General features: G+C 41.9%; 1 protein-coding gene across 1 annotated transcript; it reads right to left on the bottom strand.

The window, feature by feature from the left end:
• Positions 1 to 57: 57 nt before the first annotated feature.
• Positions 58 to 17,501, bottom strand: LOC104297391 (lamin-L(III)). Its single transcript, XM_054169219.1, has 13 exons — positions 17,438 to 17,501; positions 15,779 to 15,891; positions 12,039 to 12,715; positions 7,617 to 7,773; positions 6,532 to 6,657; positions 5,042 to 5,200; positions 4,016 to 4,141; positions 3,672 to 3,892; positions 2,770 to 2,992; positions 1,831 to 1,938; positions 925 to 1,041; positions 304 to 411; positions 58 to 180 (listed from the first exon to the last, which is right to left on the bottom strand). Exons 1-13 carry the CDS (start codon positions 17,499 to 17,501, stop codon positions 139 to 141), a joined length of 2,241 nt encoding a protein of 746 aa, XP_054025194.1. The 3' UTR covers positions 58 to 138.
• Positions 17,502 to 17,907: the final 406 nt, after the last annotated feature.

The following is a 17,907-nucleotide window of genomic DNA, read 5'->3' as shown; positions in this document are numbered from 1 at the left end:
TTCTGATTCAAAGCCATGCAAGCAGCATCCTATATGGGACAACAGACTGCCACACCATTAATGAAGCAAGTGTGCTATGAAAAGACAAGCATGATTCTCACCGCCTCACCTCCTTAAGGATGCTTACAGGAACGATTATCATGAAACCAAACAACACTTCTTTTTTCTTCTTCTTTTGGTCTGACATCAAGAAAAATTAAGAGTTGTAGAACATGGATAATACTTGGGTGAGCATTCTCATGCAGTAAAGAAAAGAAATGGCCATTGAATGAATAGCATGTGTTTAAACTTCAGGCAGCTTACCTGAGATAGAAACTCCATTTCACTTTCAGTTATTTCTTCATAATCATCGTCTTGCTCACCGCTTTCTTCTCCTGTGGGTACATGCATTATCTTCCTCTTTGCAAGTTCCTAGAATACAATTCAATTGCCACCAAGAATCCTCAAGATTTAAGCACATCAAGTAAGTTCAGTATTAGGACAGTAGAAATACATAGAATACATAGAATAAACCAGGTTGGAAGAGACCTTCAAGATCACCGCGTCCAACCCATCAACCAATCCAACACCACCCAAACAACTAACCCACGGCACCAAGCACCCCATCAAGTCTTCTCCTGAAAACCTCCAGTGACAGCGACTCCACCACCTCCCCAGCCAGCCCATTCCAATGGGCAATCACTCTCTGTATAGAACTTTTTCCTAACATCCAGCCTGAACCTCCCCTGGTGCAGCCTGAGACTGTGTCCTCTTGTTCTGGTACTGGCTGCCTGGGAGAAGAGACCAACATCCGTCTGTCTACAACCTCCCTTCAGGTAGTTGTAGAGAGTAATAAGGTCACCCCTGAGTCTCCTCTTCTCCAGGCTAAGCAACCCCAGCTCCCTCAGCCTCTCCTCGTAGGGCTTATAATTTACTATCTCTTACCTGACCATCATCTTTGATGAGTGTAACATCAATAGTATCTGCAGCCCCCCAAGATCGCTGAGACTTCCAGACCAAATCACTGGGACCTGGGCTTACACCAGCAGCTGCACCCCAGATCTGCAACAGAGTTAGAGGGAGCTTCTGAAGAATCTTATTTGCACCTACATTAGGATTTAGTCTACTGTAACTATTTGGTACTGCAATACCAAAGATGCCCAGTAAAAGAAACTGAAGTGCTGTGATCACTGCTGATTTTTTTTCCACGACCAGCAAGAATGGTGGTAATGTGTGGATTGTTTGGGGTTTTTCACATGTATCATCTTTATTTTGGGGTGTTGTTTTAACTGAAGACTAAAAAAGTGCAGAAACAGTTGTTAAAAGCTTCTGCCTGATGCAGACACAGCCTTGCTTGGACATGCCTACAAATGAGCCAGAGCCAAGGCAATTTCTGTATACAAGATAGCCTCCAGCCTAAGGTGACACTTAGATTTCTTGAGCAAACTTGTACAAAGTTTGGAGTACAAAGTGTAGAGTTAGGTTCTTTAATAACTAAGTACTTAAGAGTATGATTTTAGAGCCAACATTTATCTTGGTACCATACAAGTTCAGCATGCTCAGCTGTAGAGGACTAGAGATTTTAAGCAATAGTTTGAGTTTTTTGTGGGGAGCCCTAAGAATATATTGATTCTGTTCACAAGAATAGTACATCCTTATCTCAGATGATCCAAGATCCAGATTTAAAGAAAAATTTACATTTCAAATCAATCTGCTGTAATGATTATTCCCATCTCCCTCTCTACACAAGATTGTAGTTCTTTAGGTACTTAATGTAATGGTTTAATTTTCTTTACTACATGAATCTCTACTGCCATCTAACATAAGTAGTCTTACAAAACCATTACTTACTGTAACCACTTGACCAGCCTGAAGAGTGAACTGTGAAGGAAAGGTATATGTTGCATCTGACACACCTCCAAGATGTCGTCTTAACACCCATCCATGTAGTGGTTGATCCTGTGGGACAAGATACTTCTCAGCATTACAGACCAACATCATACCATAACAAGTACAAGGTTATTTCCAGATTCAGTTTTATTCCTACTGAATACACACAAGAATCTGACCAGTCTTGATGGAGCCTTCAAGTCTACCTGTAACTTTTCCCTGTGCTTCCTTAAGATTAATCTTAGTTCCAAAAGTTCAGGCACTTGCCTTCTGTTCAAGGGGGATCATGGTGCTATTTACTAGGTAGCCTGCCATGCCTATCTACCAACTCGGGCCATACACAGCACCACATAGCAATGGCCTGCGAAGGTTTAAGCCATCTCAGGCTGAAGTGGCTAAACTACCAGCCACAAACACTCAGAATTAGTTCTAATAATCCTGGATTTGCAGACTGAACTAGTCAAAGAACTATCTACTTGGTCAGATAAATACACTCAGCTCCATTCTAACTTTTACCTGTTTTAAGCATTTAAGTAATAAAAAGCTGTGTCATTATCTAATTTACTAAGCACCTTTTTTAGTTCATCTAATTTAAGTAGTACTTCCAATACTGCTAGCCTGAATCCAATGAGAAACAACTGAAAGGGTTAGAGTTCTATATCACAGAACCCAGTTTACCTCCCCACAAAATCACCTCCCAGACAGCTGTGAACAAAGCAGTATTAAAAAAAAAAATCTCGACAGCAAACAAGTTAGTGAGAAGTCTCCATTTTGCATATTTTTTAGCAGCACTTTTCCCTCATCCCTTCATCCTTTCTGATTGTCATCTCTCAATTAGCTACAAGTCAATTCAAGCACACTTTGCAGTGAAGGCCAAGAAGACTGAATGAACAGAAGTACCTCATCAGATTTATTTTTAAGCCTGACAAATTTCCCGTCTGCATCAATTTCTTCAATAGATACTTTTCCAGAAGCAGCATGCTGAACAGTCTTAAACCCAACACTAAGCCTTCTCTTTTTTGCTTCTTTCATTTTCCTTTTCTTCCCAGGCAGGAACTGTTGCCCTTGACTTGTTGCTCGAGTTGCAGTGCTGTGTGAAGATGAACTGGGTGACAGCCTTAGCCTAGAAGGTAGTCAGATAAGCGTATCAGATACTCAAATGTTATTTCTCACTCCTATCCTCCCACTATAAGCAAGCATAGCAACTTCTTATAATCAAGACTTCATGGAAAACTTGGATAAAAGATTTTATTTTTACTGGCAAAAGTAGTTAAGTAGCTTGTTAAGTTTGGAAGACAGCCCCAGCCCTAGAGGTTCAGTGCAAGCTTACGTCAATAAGAAAAGATTCCCAACTGCAATAAATATTCCTTTAAAGTCTCTACAAACAATATTCAGTGAAGTAGTTGTTAAGTTTTTCACCCTTCTCAGTATGTATTGAGAGCTCATGTTCTCACCAGGCAGTGCCCAGACAATTGGGAGGTGCTACAGTTTCCCAGTTTCATTCATAAAACTTGAACACTGTCTTTGAGACCTCTCTAGTACAAAGCTTTGAGAAAGGTGAGTGATGTCTAATGGGCCCTTGAACTTTAATCAGCTGGGTTTATCAAGTAACATCATCTTAATATACCATGATGGTGGACATGGGATATGTATACCATCTACAGAAGATTACACTTCAAGAACTTATGGCACTAATGACATACTATTTCTTTCTTGCCTCCTCCACATTCTAAGGACTATACAGTTAGTCCAGCAATCTTCGATGAAGCAAGCTGTCATATGAAGACCTTGTCATAGTCTACCTCTGTTCCTCTCCTTCCAGCATTGTTCTGTAGGTATCTATTTCCAGATCTAGAGCCAGTTTCACATCTAAGAGATTCTCATATTCGTCCAGCTGGGCTTGTGTTTGCTGCTGGACTCGTGCCATTTCTTGCTCTTTTTCAGCCATACACCTTCGATGGAGATCACGGTCATAATCCATCATCTCCTGTAGCTCCCTTATTTTGGTCTCAAAAGCAACATTCTGAAATTCAGAGGATGGGGAAAATTTTAAAATAAATTAAACTGTAACTGAAGATTAGAGAGGAGAGAGCACAATATTTTGAATTGGGTATAAAAATCAAAATTACACAAGTAAATACAGTACCTGGCTTTCACATTGATTAAGTTGAGATGTGAGACTCTCAACTCTCTGTTGTGCTTGCTTCAGCTCCTCCTGAACGGCCTTGGCAATGTCACTATGTTTTGCTGAAGACAGTTGGGCATTCACCATCTACGGGTAAGTTGCTGTTAGTAATGAGCTGCTTATAACCATGTATTTTAAATAAGGAAGGGAAACAAAGTAATTTTCAGTTGTTTCATGTGGAAATAGTTGTTTTAAGTATGCAGATATCAATGAAGTCCAGGTCAGAAAGTTTTTCATTGCTTTTCAGGGAGGTTTACACAGGTTTGACACCAGAAAGTCAGCAATAATCAAGTAGTGAAAATTGCTGGATTACAATAGTTCACTTAAAGATGCATGAGGACCTCGGACACATACTATGCAAATCAACTGTAGGAACACTGGAGAATGTTTAGAAGCTGCTTGCCAAAGTGTGGCACTACAAGATATTAGGTGTGCTTATCAAACTAAAGTATGCCAAAAAATGTAATGCGGCTAACGCTGGGGAAGAGGCAATAAACCAGGTCTGGAAGATAAATTGTCAACTTACTTCCATAGCCACCTTCTACCCTTCATCCCATACTAGCATCTACGAAAGGGCATTGGACTCATACATTTAAAAGTGCTCTTGTATAATTGTAAGACTATCTCAGTCCATGCATTTTAGTAAAATTTTAATCAATAGATCAAGATAGAGTTAATACTGAAATTGATTAATGGAACCATAGCACACCTTGGTCCCAAATTTGTCAGACAAGCTCTCAGCTTTGTTAGAAGTCTGAATTACGATCAACTTGATTACATTGCCCATTTCTAATGCCTCCCCAAAGGGACAGCATTTATACTTGAACTACTTCTGGTTAGGACCAAGTGTCCATAGAATTTCCATTGCCAAATTTGACACTGCTTTGAAATTCCTTAACAACTTGTGCCAAGAAACTGTGCACTGAATGCAAGGGCTCCATCAGTCAGCTGTTTAAAATAGTGTGACTCATATCAAGATGCACTCACTTTTGCATGAAATGTTTGTTCCATTTCCAGTTTGTACTCTTCAATTTGTTCTTCTTGTTGTTTTCTAAGTCCCTGAAGAGCATCTGAGACCTTAGTCTGATAAATAGATTCTATTTCTGCTACCCTGTTCTCATAGATTCTTCTTGTCTCCTTGAGCTCCTAGAAGAAATGTCTCAGAGAATAAGCAAGTCAATACAGTTAACAAGACATTCAGTGTTCAAGTAGATTGAGGGCACAACAACTCATCTTTATTCAGACTTTAGGTCAGGTCCTTCCTACTTTGCTGGCTGCACTGGGTTCTTTTGCTGCAAATACATGCAGTAGCTTGCATTTAAGACTAATCCTTTGAACTAGATGTATTTCTGTACTTCGAACACACATATACACTTCAGTTGCTCTAAGCACTGCTACTTAGAATCATATATTTGTTAGGGACCTTAAGGATCATCTAGTTCCAACCCCCCTGCCATGGGCAGGGACACCTCACACTAGATCAGGTTGCCCAGAGCCACATCCAGCCTGGCCTTAAAAACTTCCAGGGATGGGGCTTCAACCACTTACCTGGGAAACCTGTTCCAGTGCCTCACCACCCTCATGGTGAAGAGCTTCCTCCCAACATCCAATCTGAATCTACCCATTTCTGGTTTTTTCCATTCCTCCTAGTCCTATCATTACCTGACACCCTAAGAAGTCCCTCACCAGCTATCTTGTAGGCCCCCTTAAGACACTGGAAGGCCACAATAAGGTCTCCTCAGAGCCTTCTCTTCTCCAGAGTGAATACCCTCAACTCTTTCAGTCTGTTCTCATAAGAGGGGTGCTCCAACCCTCTGATCATCTTTGTGGCCCCTCTGGACATGTTCCAGCACATCCATATCTTTCTTGTAATAGGGGCTCCAAAACTGGATGCAGTACTGCAGCTGGGGTCTCACCAGAGCAGAAGGAGAGATTCACCTCCCTCAAGGTGATTGTTTTATTGAAAAAGTTAGAGCAGTTGGTTAAAGAAACCATTGAGATTCCTTTTAGTCAGAAGAAAGTTGGTTTACATTCACATGTTTCAGTTCTGTGTACTGATTTCTCACACAAAGGTTACCAGACACCTTTGAAAACTGTTAAAGAAGTAAGGAACGCAAGTTGCTTATTAAAGGAGACCGCTTCAATTATTTTAGGCTTCTACAAACATCTGGAATCATTTAGCTTTAACTGTAAGATGTGCACTTTTAGTTACACAAAGTAATATATTGGGACTGTAGTTACCTTCAGATGTGCAGTCTGAGAAAATTATCTCATATTGCAGATAACTATTGATATGCCAGTTAATGTGAGGTTGTGTACTTTCTTGGAAGTCTTCCTAGTTAGGTAGATTTTACTGGCTAGTGGACTGTCCTAGGCTGACTCAGCTTTAAGGTTAAGGCACTTCTTAGCATTGCTTTTAAGTGAATACAGGGATGATGAACAGCTAAAATCCCCTTTGTTAATAAGCTAAAACATACATCTTCATGAAGGCGCTTCTTTAATGCCATTTGTTCCAGCAAAGCAATCCTGTGATTTTCCAGATCCACACCCCTTAACACTTCATTGTGGAGTTGCTCTTTAGTATCTTCCAGTGACTGCTTCAGCTAGAAAAGACAAGTATCAGGGAAATCAAAATCAAAGTCATTTTTCCAAACTAAACCAGTCAATTTATACAAGCCATTCAACTTCACAGGCACAGCAATCAAAACACTCCTAAAGTGAAGTTGATTACTCTATTTCAGTGGTATCCATCACACAGAAACAGAAAGAATCCTATTTGTCAAGTAGACCAGATTTCCCACACGGTGAATAACCATTAATGCCACCATCCAAGTTTGACTCCTCAAAGTAGACTTCTGATGACTCTTACCATCCATATACATTCTTCCCTTTCAAACAGTAAATATTCTCAGCTTCTCACTAACTTCCAATATACTTTGATGCTTAATGAATTAAATCCTTCAAATATGGCCTGTGTTGACAGTATTGTATAAGCTGTGTTGGTGTGCTGCTTTAATCATACAAAATGGTAGTGGTTTGCCTTTAAGTTTTCATCCTAAAGATCTGAAATTAGCTTATTCAAAGTTCACATTAAAGCATAAAGACAGAAGAGTTGTACTCTTAGAAATTCATTGATAGAGTAGTGACTCAGGCAGAGTTCACTTCAGTAGCACGAAATTCTGTTTAAAAAAAAAATTAGTCAAACTTGCTCTACCTGAATTTAAATAGTGAAGCAGGTCAGCAAAGGGAGCATTTAATGGACCGTGTTAGCAAATGCTACAGGGGTCGCAGCAGTACAACATTTCAACTTGCCTTGTCCTCAGAACAAGAAACATTACATACTGTGGTCATAGAATGTAGGTACCTTTAGTTCCAACAGTTAGAAGTTTTTATGGACTATCAGTAGCATTTACTTTCAGCAAGATTATAGAACCCTTTTTGTCTGTCATTTTTAAGGTAATACCTTCCCGCATTTAAATCTCGGGAACTAGTTGGGGGTACGGGGGGGAGGAACAGGCAAAAGCTTCAAGAACAAAGCTAAAATTGCAGGAACAAGTCTTACACTGACTGCTTCATCCTTTAATTCATGAAGGTCATTCATCAGACTTCGCTTCTCAACCAAAACTGCCGCTAAGTCAGCTTCCTTCTCACTCAGCTGAGCACTGAGGTCTTTTACGTGAGCCTGTGCCAGGTTTAAATCAGCTTCTATTTTTGAACTCCTACAAAAGAAAGTTTTACACTGGTAAATAGCAAGCAGTGAGGGAGAAAGTTTTTAGCATGTTTACCTTCACAGGAGTCTCTGCAAGAACTGAAACAGAAGAGAGAGGATTTAACACTGGTGGCGAGAGCACCGAGTAGGCTGTAAAACAAACCAGGCAGGCCCCTCAGACAAACATCATTTGTTTAACCAGAAAGATTTCTGACCCACTTTGCAGATTGTTTTGTGTGAATCCTACATAGAAGCCAACTATTCTCCATGCCGTTACCAAGTGAAGAGGGAAGGGATGGCACAGGACACCATCTCCACAGGGAGAGACTAGTCATCCTCAAAACCGAAGTTCACCAGGCCACAGTGACCGGCCACCACTGCACAAGCTGCACACAGACACCTCCTTTCAGCAGAGAAGGCTGCCACCAGCTTCTTGGCCAAGTGCCGCAGTAGAACAACCCGCGGCGCCGCGAGCCCTGCAGCGGGAGGAGCGGCCACAGCCAGGCCCGCCTCCACCCGGCGAGACGCTACAGCGGGGCCAGGCCGAGCTCCGGGCGGGGCCGGTCACCGCGGGACAAAGCGCCCCTCTGCCGCCTGCGGGCAGCGCTGGCTGCCGGGCGGTCACCCCTTCTGTCCTGCAGTCCCTGAACCTTCCTGCCCGGGCAGGAGAGGTTTTCTCTCCAAGAGGCCACCGGCCCAGCCCTGGTGAGCAGGTCTCCACAACCCCACATGCCCAGCTGGGGCTTTGCTCCTATAGGTCCCGTTGCAGGGCAGCAAGCCCTCACAGCCACCACCCTTCCCTCACGGCACCTTGCAGGAGACTCCGTTCCCTCAGGAAAGGTCGTATTCTTCCCTCCTTCACATGGTGGACTTGCAAGGCAAGAGAAGCTTTTCCTTCAAAAGGGGGATATTTCCTTGCACAGATACCCAGTTAGAGCCCTCAGGTGCCATCTGGATGGCCAGTCCTGTTAAGCTGCCAGTCTCACTTGGCACCACTGTAGAGAAGAGCCGAGACTGCAGCGAGTCCTGGTCAGGAAGGGGTGATAGGACAGTTTCCTAGACTGCTCTAACTTCTAAAATCCTCACAGTTGCCTAACCACTCTCCAGACTGACTTCCCGCTCAAAACTCAGATGTTAGATTGCAAAGGGTGAAGTGTTCCATTAATTTTAGTAAAAACTTCTCTGCATAGTGGTTAAGTTGTGATAATTTGTACAATGAGTTTTCCAGCTGATAATTGAGCAGACTAGTTGGAGAGAATCCAAAGTCATTCTGCAGGAGTGATCAGCTCTAGAAAGCTTGGACTGCAAGGAAAGATTGGAAAAAGCTAAGGGTTGTTTAGTCTAGAGAAGGGAAAAGTGACAGGATACATAAGTCCTCATACACATGAAAGACTGCTGTATAGAGGAAGGGAATCTGTTTTCCACGTCTGTTGTGGAAAAGACAGGAAGTTGCAGGCTTACATTTGCAGGGACGAATATTTGGGTTAGATGTTAGGGAGAGGAAACAGTAGTTCAAGACTGAAGCAGATTGCCTGGAGGAATACTCTGGAATCTCCATTATCTGGAATTTAAAAACAGGGTTACACAAACATCTGCTGGAAGGCATGCAGGTATGGTTGGTTTCAACACAGGCCTAGGAGCATGTGGATACACTAGGTTCTTGCTCAAGGCCTTTTCTAGCCTGGCTATTCAGAGACATTTGTTGATTGTGTCCTCATATGTCACGACACAAATCTAAGTGTTTTGCTAGCAAAAGTTACTTTTCTTTACTCAGGCTCTAGGAAAAAAGTAATTGTACTGAGATAATGAAAAAATTAGTGCGTTGTATGTTTTTTTGTATTCACAGGTTTCTTTCTAGTTATTAGTCACCTTATTTCAGGTATCTGCTACCACTGTTACTTATTGTTAATATCATAACTATTTACAAGTATATCAAGAACACTACTGACTGATATTGACTGTTTCATCCTACAATAATCTAAATTTCATTCATCTATCAAGGAGTGTGCAGGTCTGAAATTCCATTAGTATCTGTGGTTTAACAGTCCACTTCCCTGATGCAGGCCTCTAACAGCCAGGTTCAGGTTTCCTACATTTCTTTCCTGATAAATATTTTTTCAATGAACCCTGAACTGAGTAATTTCCTCTTAAGAAGAGCAATTTAACAAGCCTGGCTTTGACAAAAGCATTTACTACCCTTTTAAACCAAGTCCAGGGTTTAGAGTACCGCTTCACATTATTAAGCAGAAAGCAGTGGCAGTTACAGTACTCTTAAACAGCCCATATACCAGCCACTCCAGAAATAAGTGTGGCTTATTGATTATCAGTTGCAAGCAATAACTTTGAGGCTCTGACAACCACATTCCCTGTAAATCAGGGTGTCACATATGCTTGACTTGGAGAATTTGGAGTAGTTTTACCAGAAGAGTTCAAGTATGTTTTAAACAGACACTAGTTTATCTGGGCTACAGAACATTAACAGCACTTGCAAGATTCATTCTTACAACATCAGCTTGCTACACTGTGTGTGTCAGGTTCAGCAGCAAAAGGCACATCTATACTCACTGGTGCATAGAGAAACTGGTCTTGTTTTTCTCTGCTGTGCTGCTGCAGTTGCTTTGACCTTCTCAGGCCCTGAATTCAACTGACTGATATGCTTATGGCTGCCTCCCCAAATGTCTGTAGCCTATTTCCATCTACCACTGTTTAAGTAGCAAGACAAAAGCTGAAATGCAAACATACTTCATTACTATTACAACTTGAAGTCTCTTCACTAGTGATTAAGGGTCCAATGGTTAATGCTGTTAGGAAATTATCTGGTGACATTCCATCCTATAAGAGTTCCAGGATATTTAAAGGTTGTATATATAAAGGGCACGATACGCTCCCAAGCAGTTTGTTCCAAGTTACCCAAGACATTTGTAGTTAAACAGCACAGATATGAAACACATTCAGAGAACTGCATCTACAAGGTATCATTTCCCATGGACATGAATTTAACCACTTTTAAGACCTAGTTACTTTAAAGAAAAAAAAAACAACCAACATAACAAAATACAGTCCTGAGGACTGCATACCTGCCAAGTCTAAAGCTTTATAAACAAACCCAGAGCAAAACAACCACAGAAAGCAGCAGCAAGCTTCTCCTCACTGTCCACTCAAGTGGCAGGTTAGATTTATGAAACAGACCTACAAGCAAAACCAGCATGAATGAGACAAACCCAAGACCTTCTAAGCAGCTGAAAAAAAGAATCCAAGTAAAACCATGTGTTATCCCTAAGCAGAACAGCTAAGTCCTACTGAGCCTATGAGAGGACAGTACTTGCTCCACAAAAGTCTTCAAAGCAAATATTGGTGACACAAGTTTGTAACAAGATTTAGGAGGCCTTCAGGCACAAATCATTGCAAATATGCAATCTAGCAGTGTAATGAGACATTAACACAACTAGCAATGATAGCACTTTGTATATATATCCATAAAGGAAGCTTGTTGGGATTGGACATTGTTCCCTCCCTTTCATTACCCATCTTCTTCCCTCCCAGAGGTGGATTTCAACTGCAATTACATTGGGCTACCCCTTTGTTCCAGACTTGGTGAGACTAGGCAACAAGATGATCCCAGGCTCAGGATACACCCCTTGCAAGAAAGTCACACCCAAAACACCAGGTAGCTCACTTCAGCAGCATGTCAAACAAGACCTAAAAAGCACTAGGACAATTTCTGTGCAGTACCAGCATGGACCAGGTAAGCTATACTCCTGACAGGACCACCTTCTCTGTGTATCTCCCCCTCTCCCTGGGCTAGAGAGTTGTTTTGTTGTTGTTGTTTTGTTATTTTTTAAAGGAGCTGGATCCATAAAAGACTCCCATAACTTTCTGAATGCTTTCAAGCATAGCATTTATTTGAATGCATATAAATCACAAGTGTGGTGCCCAATGCAGTCAGCTACACATTCATGCTATGCTAGCTATATAAAGACTGCCCACCACCCCAAATTCTGGGGGAGCCCCATCCCCCTCGCAGGAGGTTGCTGAAGCATCGCAGCAGCACGACAGCCGGAGGCACTCGCAGTAGTGTCCCTAAGCTCACCTTCAGAGCCGACACTGGGATGTCTCCTAACCCAGGGCATCCCAATCTCCCAGGGCCGTACCTTTGAGTAACGCCCCCTTCCCGTCACCGTGACAGAGCCCCAACGTGGAGGCTGCCTCACGGTGGTTCCCACCTGGAAGCCTGCTCGAGGCTCCCCAGGTGTAGCGCATGGGGCGGATACCGACCTGCTGCGCAGCTCCCGGTGCTCCTCGCCGATCTTGCCCAGCTCCACCTGCAGCGTGGCCCGCTGGATAGCGACGTCGTCCAATGTTCGGCGGGCGTCGGCCAGCTCCGTCTCGTAGCAGAGCCGCAGGGTGTCCAGCTGCCGGTCGGTTTTCTCCTCTTGCTCCCTCAGGGACTGATGGAGAGCCGAATTTTCGGCCTCGAGCACACGCACCCGCTCGATGTAGGCGGCCAGGCGGTCGTTGAGGTGTCGCAACTCCTCCTTCTCCTGCAGCCGGCTCAGCCGGGTCGGGCTCGGCGACGTGCTCGGCAACAAACTCACCAGCGAGATCGGCGGCGAGATCGGCGGCGAGCCGAGGCAGCGGCCTCCACGCACCGGCGTGGAAGTGAAAGCCATGACAGCCTCCAGTCTGGGCCCCGCCGCCCCCGGGACCGCCTCACGCAAAACGCCCAGCGCCTGCCGCCGCCCGTATATAAATAGCTGCCAGCTGCCGCCGCGGCCTGCTGGGGAGGGTGGGCAGCTTAAAGGGCTAGGGCTGCTCCACGGAGCACGCAGCGGTGCACCGATAGCTTTTCCTTTATCACCTGTATTTGCCTCGCTGCATCCCAGCAGCACGAGATGGTGCTGCCCGGAGAGGGCGGGGAGGAGCTGCCAGGAAAAGCCTGCAGCAGCCCGGCGCTGTCACAGACCGCGGCAAGGGATCAGGGTGGCAAAAATCTCCCCGGTTCAGGAAAGTGCATGGCAGCTGCAGTGATGCTTATGCTCTAGATCCTGGCGTGCAGTACTCTGCTTGTTCTGTCTAGTAGTTTGGAATTTGTTCAGATGATGAAAATAGTCCAGTCATTACTCTTTTTTGATTTGTTGTTTGTTTGTGGGCGGTTTTAGCTTCTAGGATGCGGTGGCTATCAGCCATCCCAGTGCTACCGCGTTTTGGTTGAAAACTGATGTGTGAGCATAAGGAAGAACTGTGGGGGAAAGGGAACCTGCATCAAGACAGATGTGTGAAGCCTTACACGAAGCACATTTTATGAAAAATCATTCTTTAATAAGAGGGTTGTTTCAGCACTTCTTTAGTGGTGACGTGTACTGTGATAATTGTAAGTTTTCTCCAGCAGCTAATTAATTTACCCTTTTATTTCTCACTTATATCTCGGAGAACAGGTCTCATTCACTATGAGCATAAAAACCTCAGAACATTAATATAACTGTTAATTGTGGCGTTTTTTACAGTAGTTACAAGAAACTTCACCTAAGAGTTTAACTTCAGTCAGTGTTATTTCCTACAAGCAAAAATAGCCTTGACATCCTCTTGGAGTTCTTTAAATATAAAGCAGATTTTATGAAGGTTGTAGGCACAAACTGAAGCTTCACTCACAGCCTGGCAGGCACGTACGTAACACAGGAGAAAAAGGTAGTTTGCCCCAAGGTTGTAGCTGGGGATTTTAGAATTAGGTTGTGTATACCCCTGGATACAAGGTTACAAAATAGATGGGGATGTAGAAGGAAGTGGGGATGTTCATTAAAAAAATAATTTAAAAAGTTCTTTAACTTCTTTTACACATTTGTATGAAAACAAAAACACAATTCCAAAACTCTTAATACTACATGCAGCATGGGAACGACATAAGGCCAGGCTGGGCTCCTCTGATTCTAGCCCTAGCAACAGCACCAGGAAATTCTTTTCTTCACAGCAGTTCCAATTTTTTAGTTTGATATAATGAATACTTGTTTGCTCTTTGATGCCAACAGAAAGCTCAATTCAAGAAAAATAAATTTTAAAAAAGGTATTATTTCAATCTGAAAATGTTCCTCAAAGACCAAGATGTGTACATCTGAGGGTTTACTTCAGCTTTGAAGCTTCAGTCCTCTACAAAGGGAACACTGTGATTCTATGTCATTGCCATGTTTGATGGTTGCATGTTACTGGCCAGCTGTTCAAATACAATTGTATGGTTTTGGAACAGATGCAGAACAAAGAAAGAAATCTGCTATTCTAATAATATTTCCCTTGTCTGCCAAGGCTTTGTAAGAGTACAAACAAAAACAGCTGAAAGAGTTCAAAAATAGTCTGAGCTAGTTTTGTCTTTTGTGTTCTTCACCTATTCTCCTTATGCGGGAACAGAAGGTGGATCTTAAGAAGAGTATAATGGAAGTCTGTTACTGATTCCTTTCTTTCTGACATTTTTTCCAGCTCTTTCTTTGATTAAGACCGTAGTCTCTACTGCTTAGACCACAAACATAGCTGATGAATTCCTGCAGAGATAAACCTACCATCTTTTCCTACTGTTTCAAGTATAAAAATATCAGGAATTTTTCAGGATTAAGAGATACAAAGAGTATCAGGAAAAATTGTGGGAAAAGGTAATGTCCCAGACTAAAGCACAATAAAAGCTTTTTGACACATAGTCCTTTTGCAGGAAAATGTAGATGAGGAGATTTAGACAGTGTTAGCAGATTCAACAAAGCTGGAATCAAATAAAAAATATTTGTGGAGCTTTTTCAAGGCCTTGGTCTTGAGATGATAAAATTAAATTAAAAAAATCATAGCAGTGCAGCAGTACAAGCACAAAACCAGGAAAAAGTCAATGGAACTTTTTGCTATCCTTTTCCCAGGGTTTCTGCTAGCCGATTCTAGCTGTGTGTGAATACTCTGTTAGTACTGGTTCCAAAATACTGTCAGGGCTCCAAGGCCTTGACAGCTTTGATCAGCTTCAGCTGGGGCTTCCACCCAGGCCTCTGCCCATGGGTGCAGGAACTCCATTTAAGCTCTGTTCTGGTGTTCCATTTCTCTTTGAGCTATTTATCCTCATCTGTAAGTTTTGTGGGTCCATGGACTGATTTTCTGGCTTGACATTGTAACTGCCTGGTTACTGGAATTTTCTCTGGGCTCTCTGCACACCCTGGCTGTCATCTCTAGCCCCTTGTGCATACTGCCTTCCTGACTTGGCCCTCTCTGTCCATCAGGACCTAACCTTGTTACCCCTTGGATGACAGACTGTTAGAACAGTGAGTGCTAAATACTTAGGTACAGCTAAGTTTGTTGATGGTAGTATCTCTTCTTAGACTTATTTGTGACCCAATATAAAACATTCAGATTCATATCTACTTGAGGCTACGCACAGTAAGTGGACAGGCTGGACTAGTGTGAAAATATTGTGCTGGCAAGTATAGGCATAGATACAGAGTCAGCACAGGCCTCAGAAACTGTGGTAGCATTTTACTGTGTTTGTTTTCTCTCTGATAGTAATTCTGCTCTCTAATTCATGAGGCTATCTCCCTAGATTTCCATTGGAAACAAAAAAAGGTATCACTGGAGAGCCTTTGTAAGAAATCTGTACATATAATAATGACATTGTTTCAAATTACTCTTCCTATGTATAGCTTATACCAGTACTGAATTAGGAGCTTCACAACCTTTCTTGCCCTCTATCCCCATATCTTGCTAACCCTTATTTATCCTTATTCATTGTAAAATAGATTGTAGTCAATTATGTCACCACCTTGATGAGTACATATGCTGCCCCCTTCAGAAGCAAGGAACCATCTAGGATCCACCAGAGCTAAGTCAAATCTGAGTTACTTGTGAAAGTGAAGTCACTTCCTTTTTTTTTTTTTTAGAGGAATATAATGACAGAAATATCTTTATTTATATCCAGGCAACATTACTGAGTTGAGATTAATTGAATTAATTGCATGGAGAATAAATGGTTTACCCCACTATAATTGCACTTGACTCAATACCTCATGCAACATGGAGCACTTGGGGTGCAACCAGGAAGTGGTGCGGAGAATGGATGCTTTTCCTTGGTAAAGATTCACAATATAGTCTCCAGGTGAAGACTGTAAGGGTACAGCTAAAGAAACAAGAGCATCTGCTGACATAGCAAAAGAAGTTGGCAAGTGGAAGAGAACAGAATAATCAAAAATTAATTTCAAACTTGCTTTCTACCCTCACAATTTCAGCTGTATAGATAGAGATGGGGGGGTTCTATCCTCTGTTATCACACTATCACAGTCTTGGTTTGGGGCTTGATGTTTTATTTGCTGCTTTGTTCCCACCCGTACAGGATCATGCAGCCATTTTATATCATGGGGTTTTTTGTAGTTTTTTTCTGTATTTGTATTGACACACAGTAGAAATTTTGTTCCTCCTACCGCCAGACATTTGACACATAACATCACTTTTCTGAAGCTATTTCCTGATGACCTCATTTTTGTTTGGGGAATTTAAATTTTTAATCTGTTCCAATGGTTACCCACGGTTATTCTTTCCTCTGATTTTGCTGTACTTTCCTACATTAATCATTCATCTTCTGCTGTCACTAGTATTCCCCCCAAAGTTGTATTATTAATTTCTTCCAGTCTTGTCCCTTTTTTCATTCCTTCTCACTGTTAGCTCCTTGCTTATGTTCTCTTTTGTTTCCATATTGGTCTGCATCTTTAGATGCTCATGTAGTGACATGCACAAGTCATCTTGTGTGATGTAGGTCACTTTCTTTACTCTTGTTGTTTTTCCCCAGTGAACCATTGCAGTGAGGGCAGGAATTGTTCTGCTGATCTTTGTCTGTTGCTCATGACTTGCAACATAACTGATTTCCTCAGAGCCTGTATTCACCAAATCTTGCCTCTTTCACATAGCACTCAATAACATTTTAACAATCACAGAAGTAAAGACCATCACGGGATGAAGAAAACATCATTGTCACTGTTGCATGAAAAGAAAATGGCAGACAAGTTCAGGAATTCAAATCTGGCATATCCACAGTTCTCAGTAGGGTTGCTTTTTTTAAATTTTATTTTATTTTTTCTGCAAACTAGGGAAAAAAATCTGTTAACACCTAGCTATGTGTAAGGAAACTGAAGCTATTTTACTTACTTTTGCAATGAAGTTTTCATTTTGCCTTATCTGCACGCAATCTTCATCTGTAAAAGTTACTATTTTCTAATCATACCTACAATAAGCACATAAATCCTTTTTACAAGATAGGCTGCAAGGCCACAAAATTATAACATGTTATAAATTTATCTCAAAATGCCAGTTCTGACATTTTTGTTTGAACTTTGAAATACAACAATAAGAATGTGCCATCTGAATCAAGATGTGTTTGTTCTGGAGAGTCATGAAATGTAATTCATCTGCTACTGCTGCACAGGATCATAAATATGCAAATGAGCCACAAATTGTTTTGCTTGTGGATAAAAAGGAATTTGAGTGACAAGAAAGGACAAATATTTATTCAAATACTTGAAATAGTGGCCATTTGTATATTCTGTATTGGTTAATGCTAGATTCATTTAAACACAAACCAAGAGGAAGACAGTAGTTTTCTCCTACAGTGTTTAGGTCTGCACATAAGTGCTTTTTCTTTCTTTAAGCCACAAGAATTTTTTTCTACTTACTGCATTGATGGAGCTGTTCCCAACGCCCAGGGCAAGGATCAATGTGGAACGCAGTGGGCTCCATAACACCAAGAAATCAAAGACAGTGCTGTAGCTGAACTTTGTACCTTTATACTAATAGAGGCTTTACTCTTCATAGGGTACAACATATTTGTGAAGTGTGACAGTGTGTGATTGCTCTCTACCCCAGAGAGCTTGTTATTTCAGGGTAAACAAGCAGCACCCTGTACAAATACAATGCAGGGCCAAAGAACTGATTATACTGAGTCAGGGTCCTCATGACTAGTTACAGGAAATTTAACATTTTCATTTTATTAGTCAATCAGGTGCAGCTCTATTACTGACAACTTTGAGGCCTCAACCCAAAATTCAGTTTCTGCATGGGGCCTCAGCAGGATACTTCCAGTTTTGGTATTTATTAGATATAATCCTGATTTATGAGCCAAATGTTGTTCTGCAGTGTTTCAATG

This window comes from Dryobates pubescens, chromosome 17 (genome assembly GCF_014839835.1).
Source record: "Dryobates pubescens isolate bDryPub1 chromosome 17, bDryPub1.pri, whole genome shotgun sequence".
NCBI lineage: Eukaryota > Metazoa > Chordata > Aves > Piciformes > Picidae > Dryobates > Dryobates pubescens.
The sequence above is the reverse complement of the archived record's forward strand: the minus strand, read 5'-3'. Positions and strand labels throughout refer to the sequence as shown.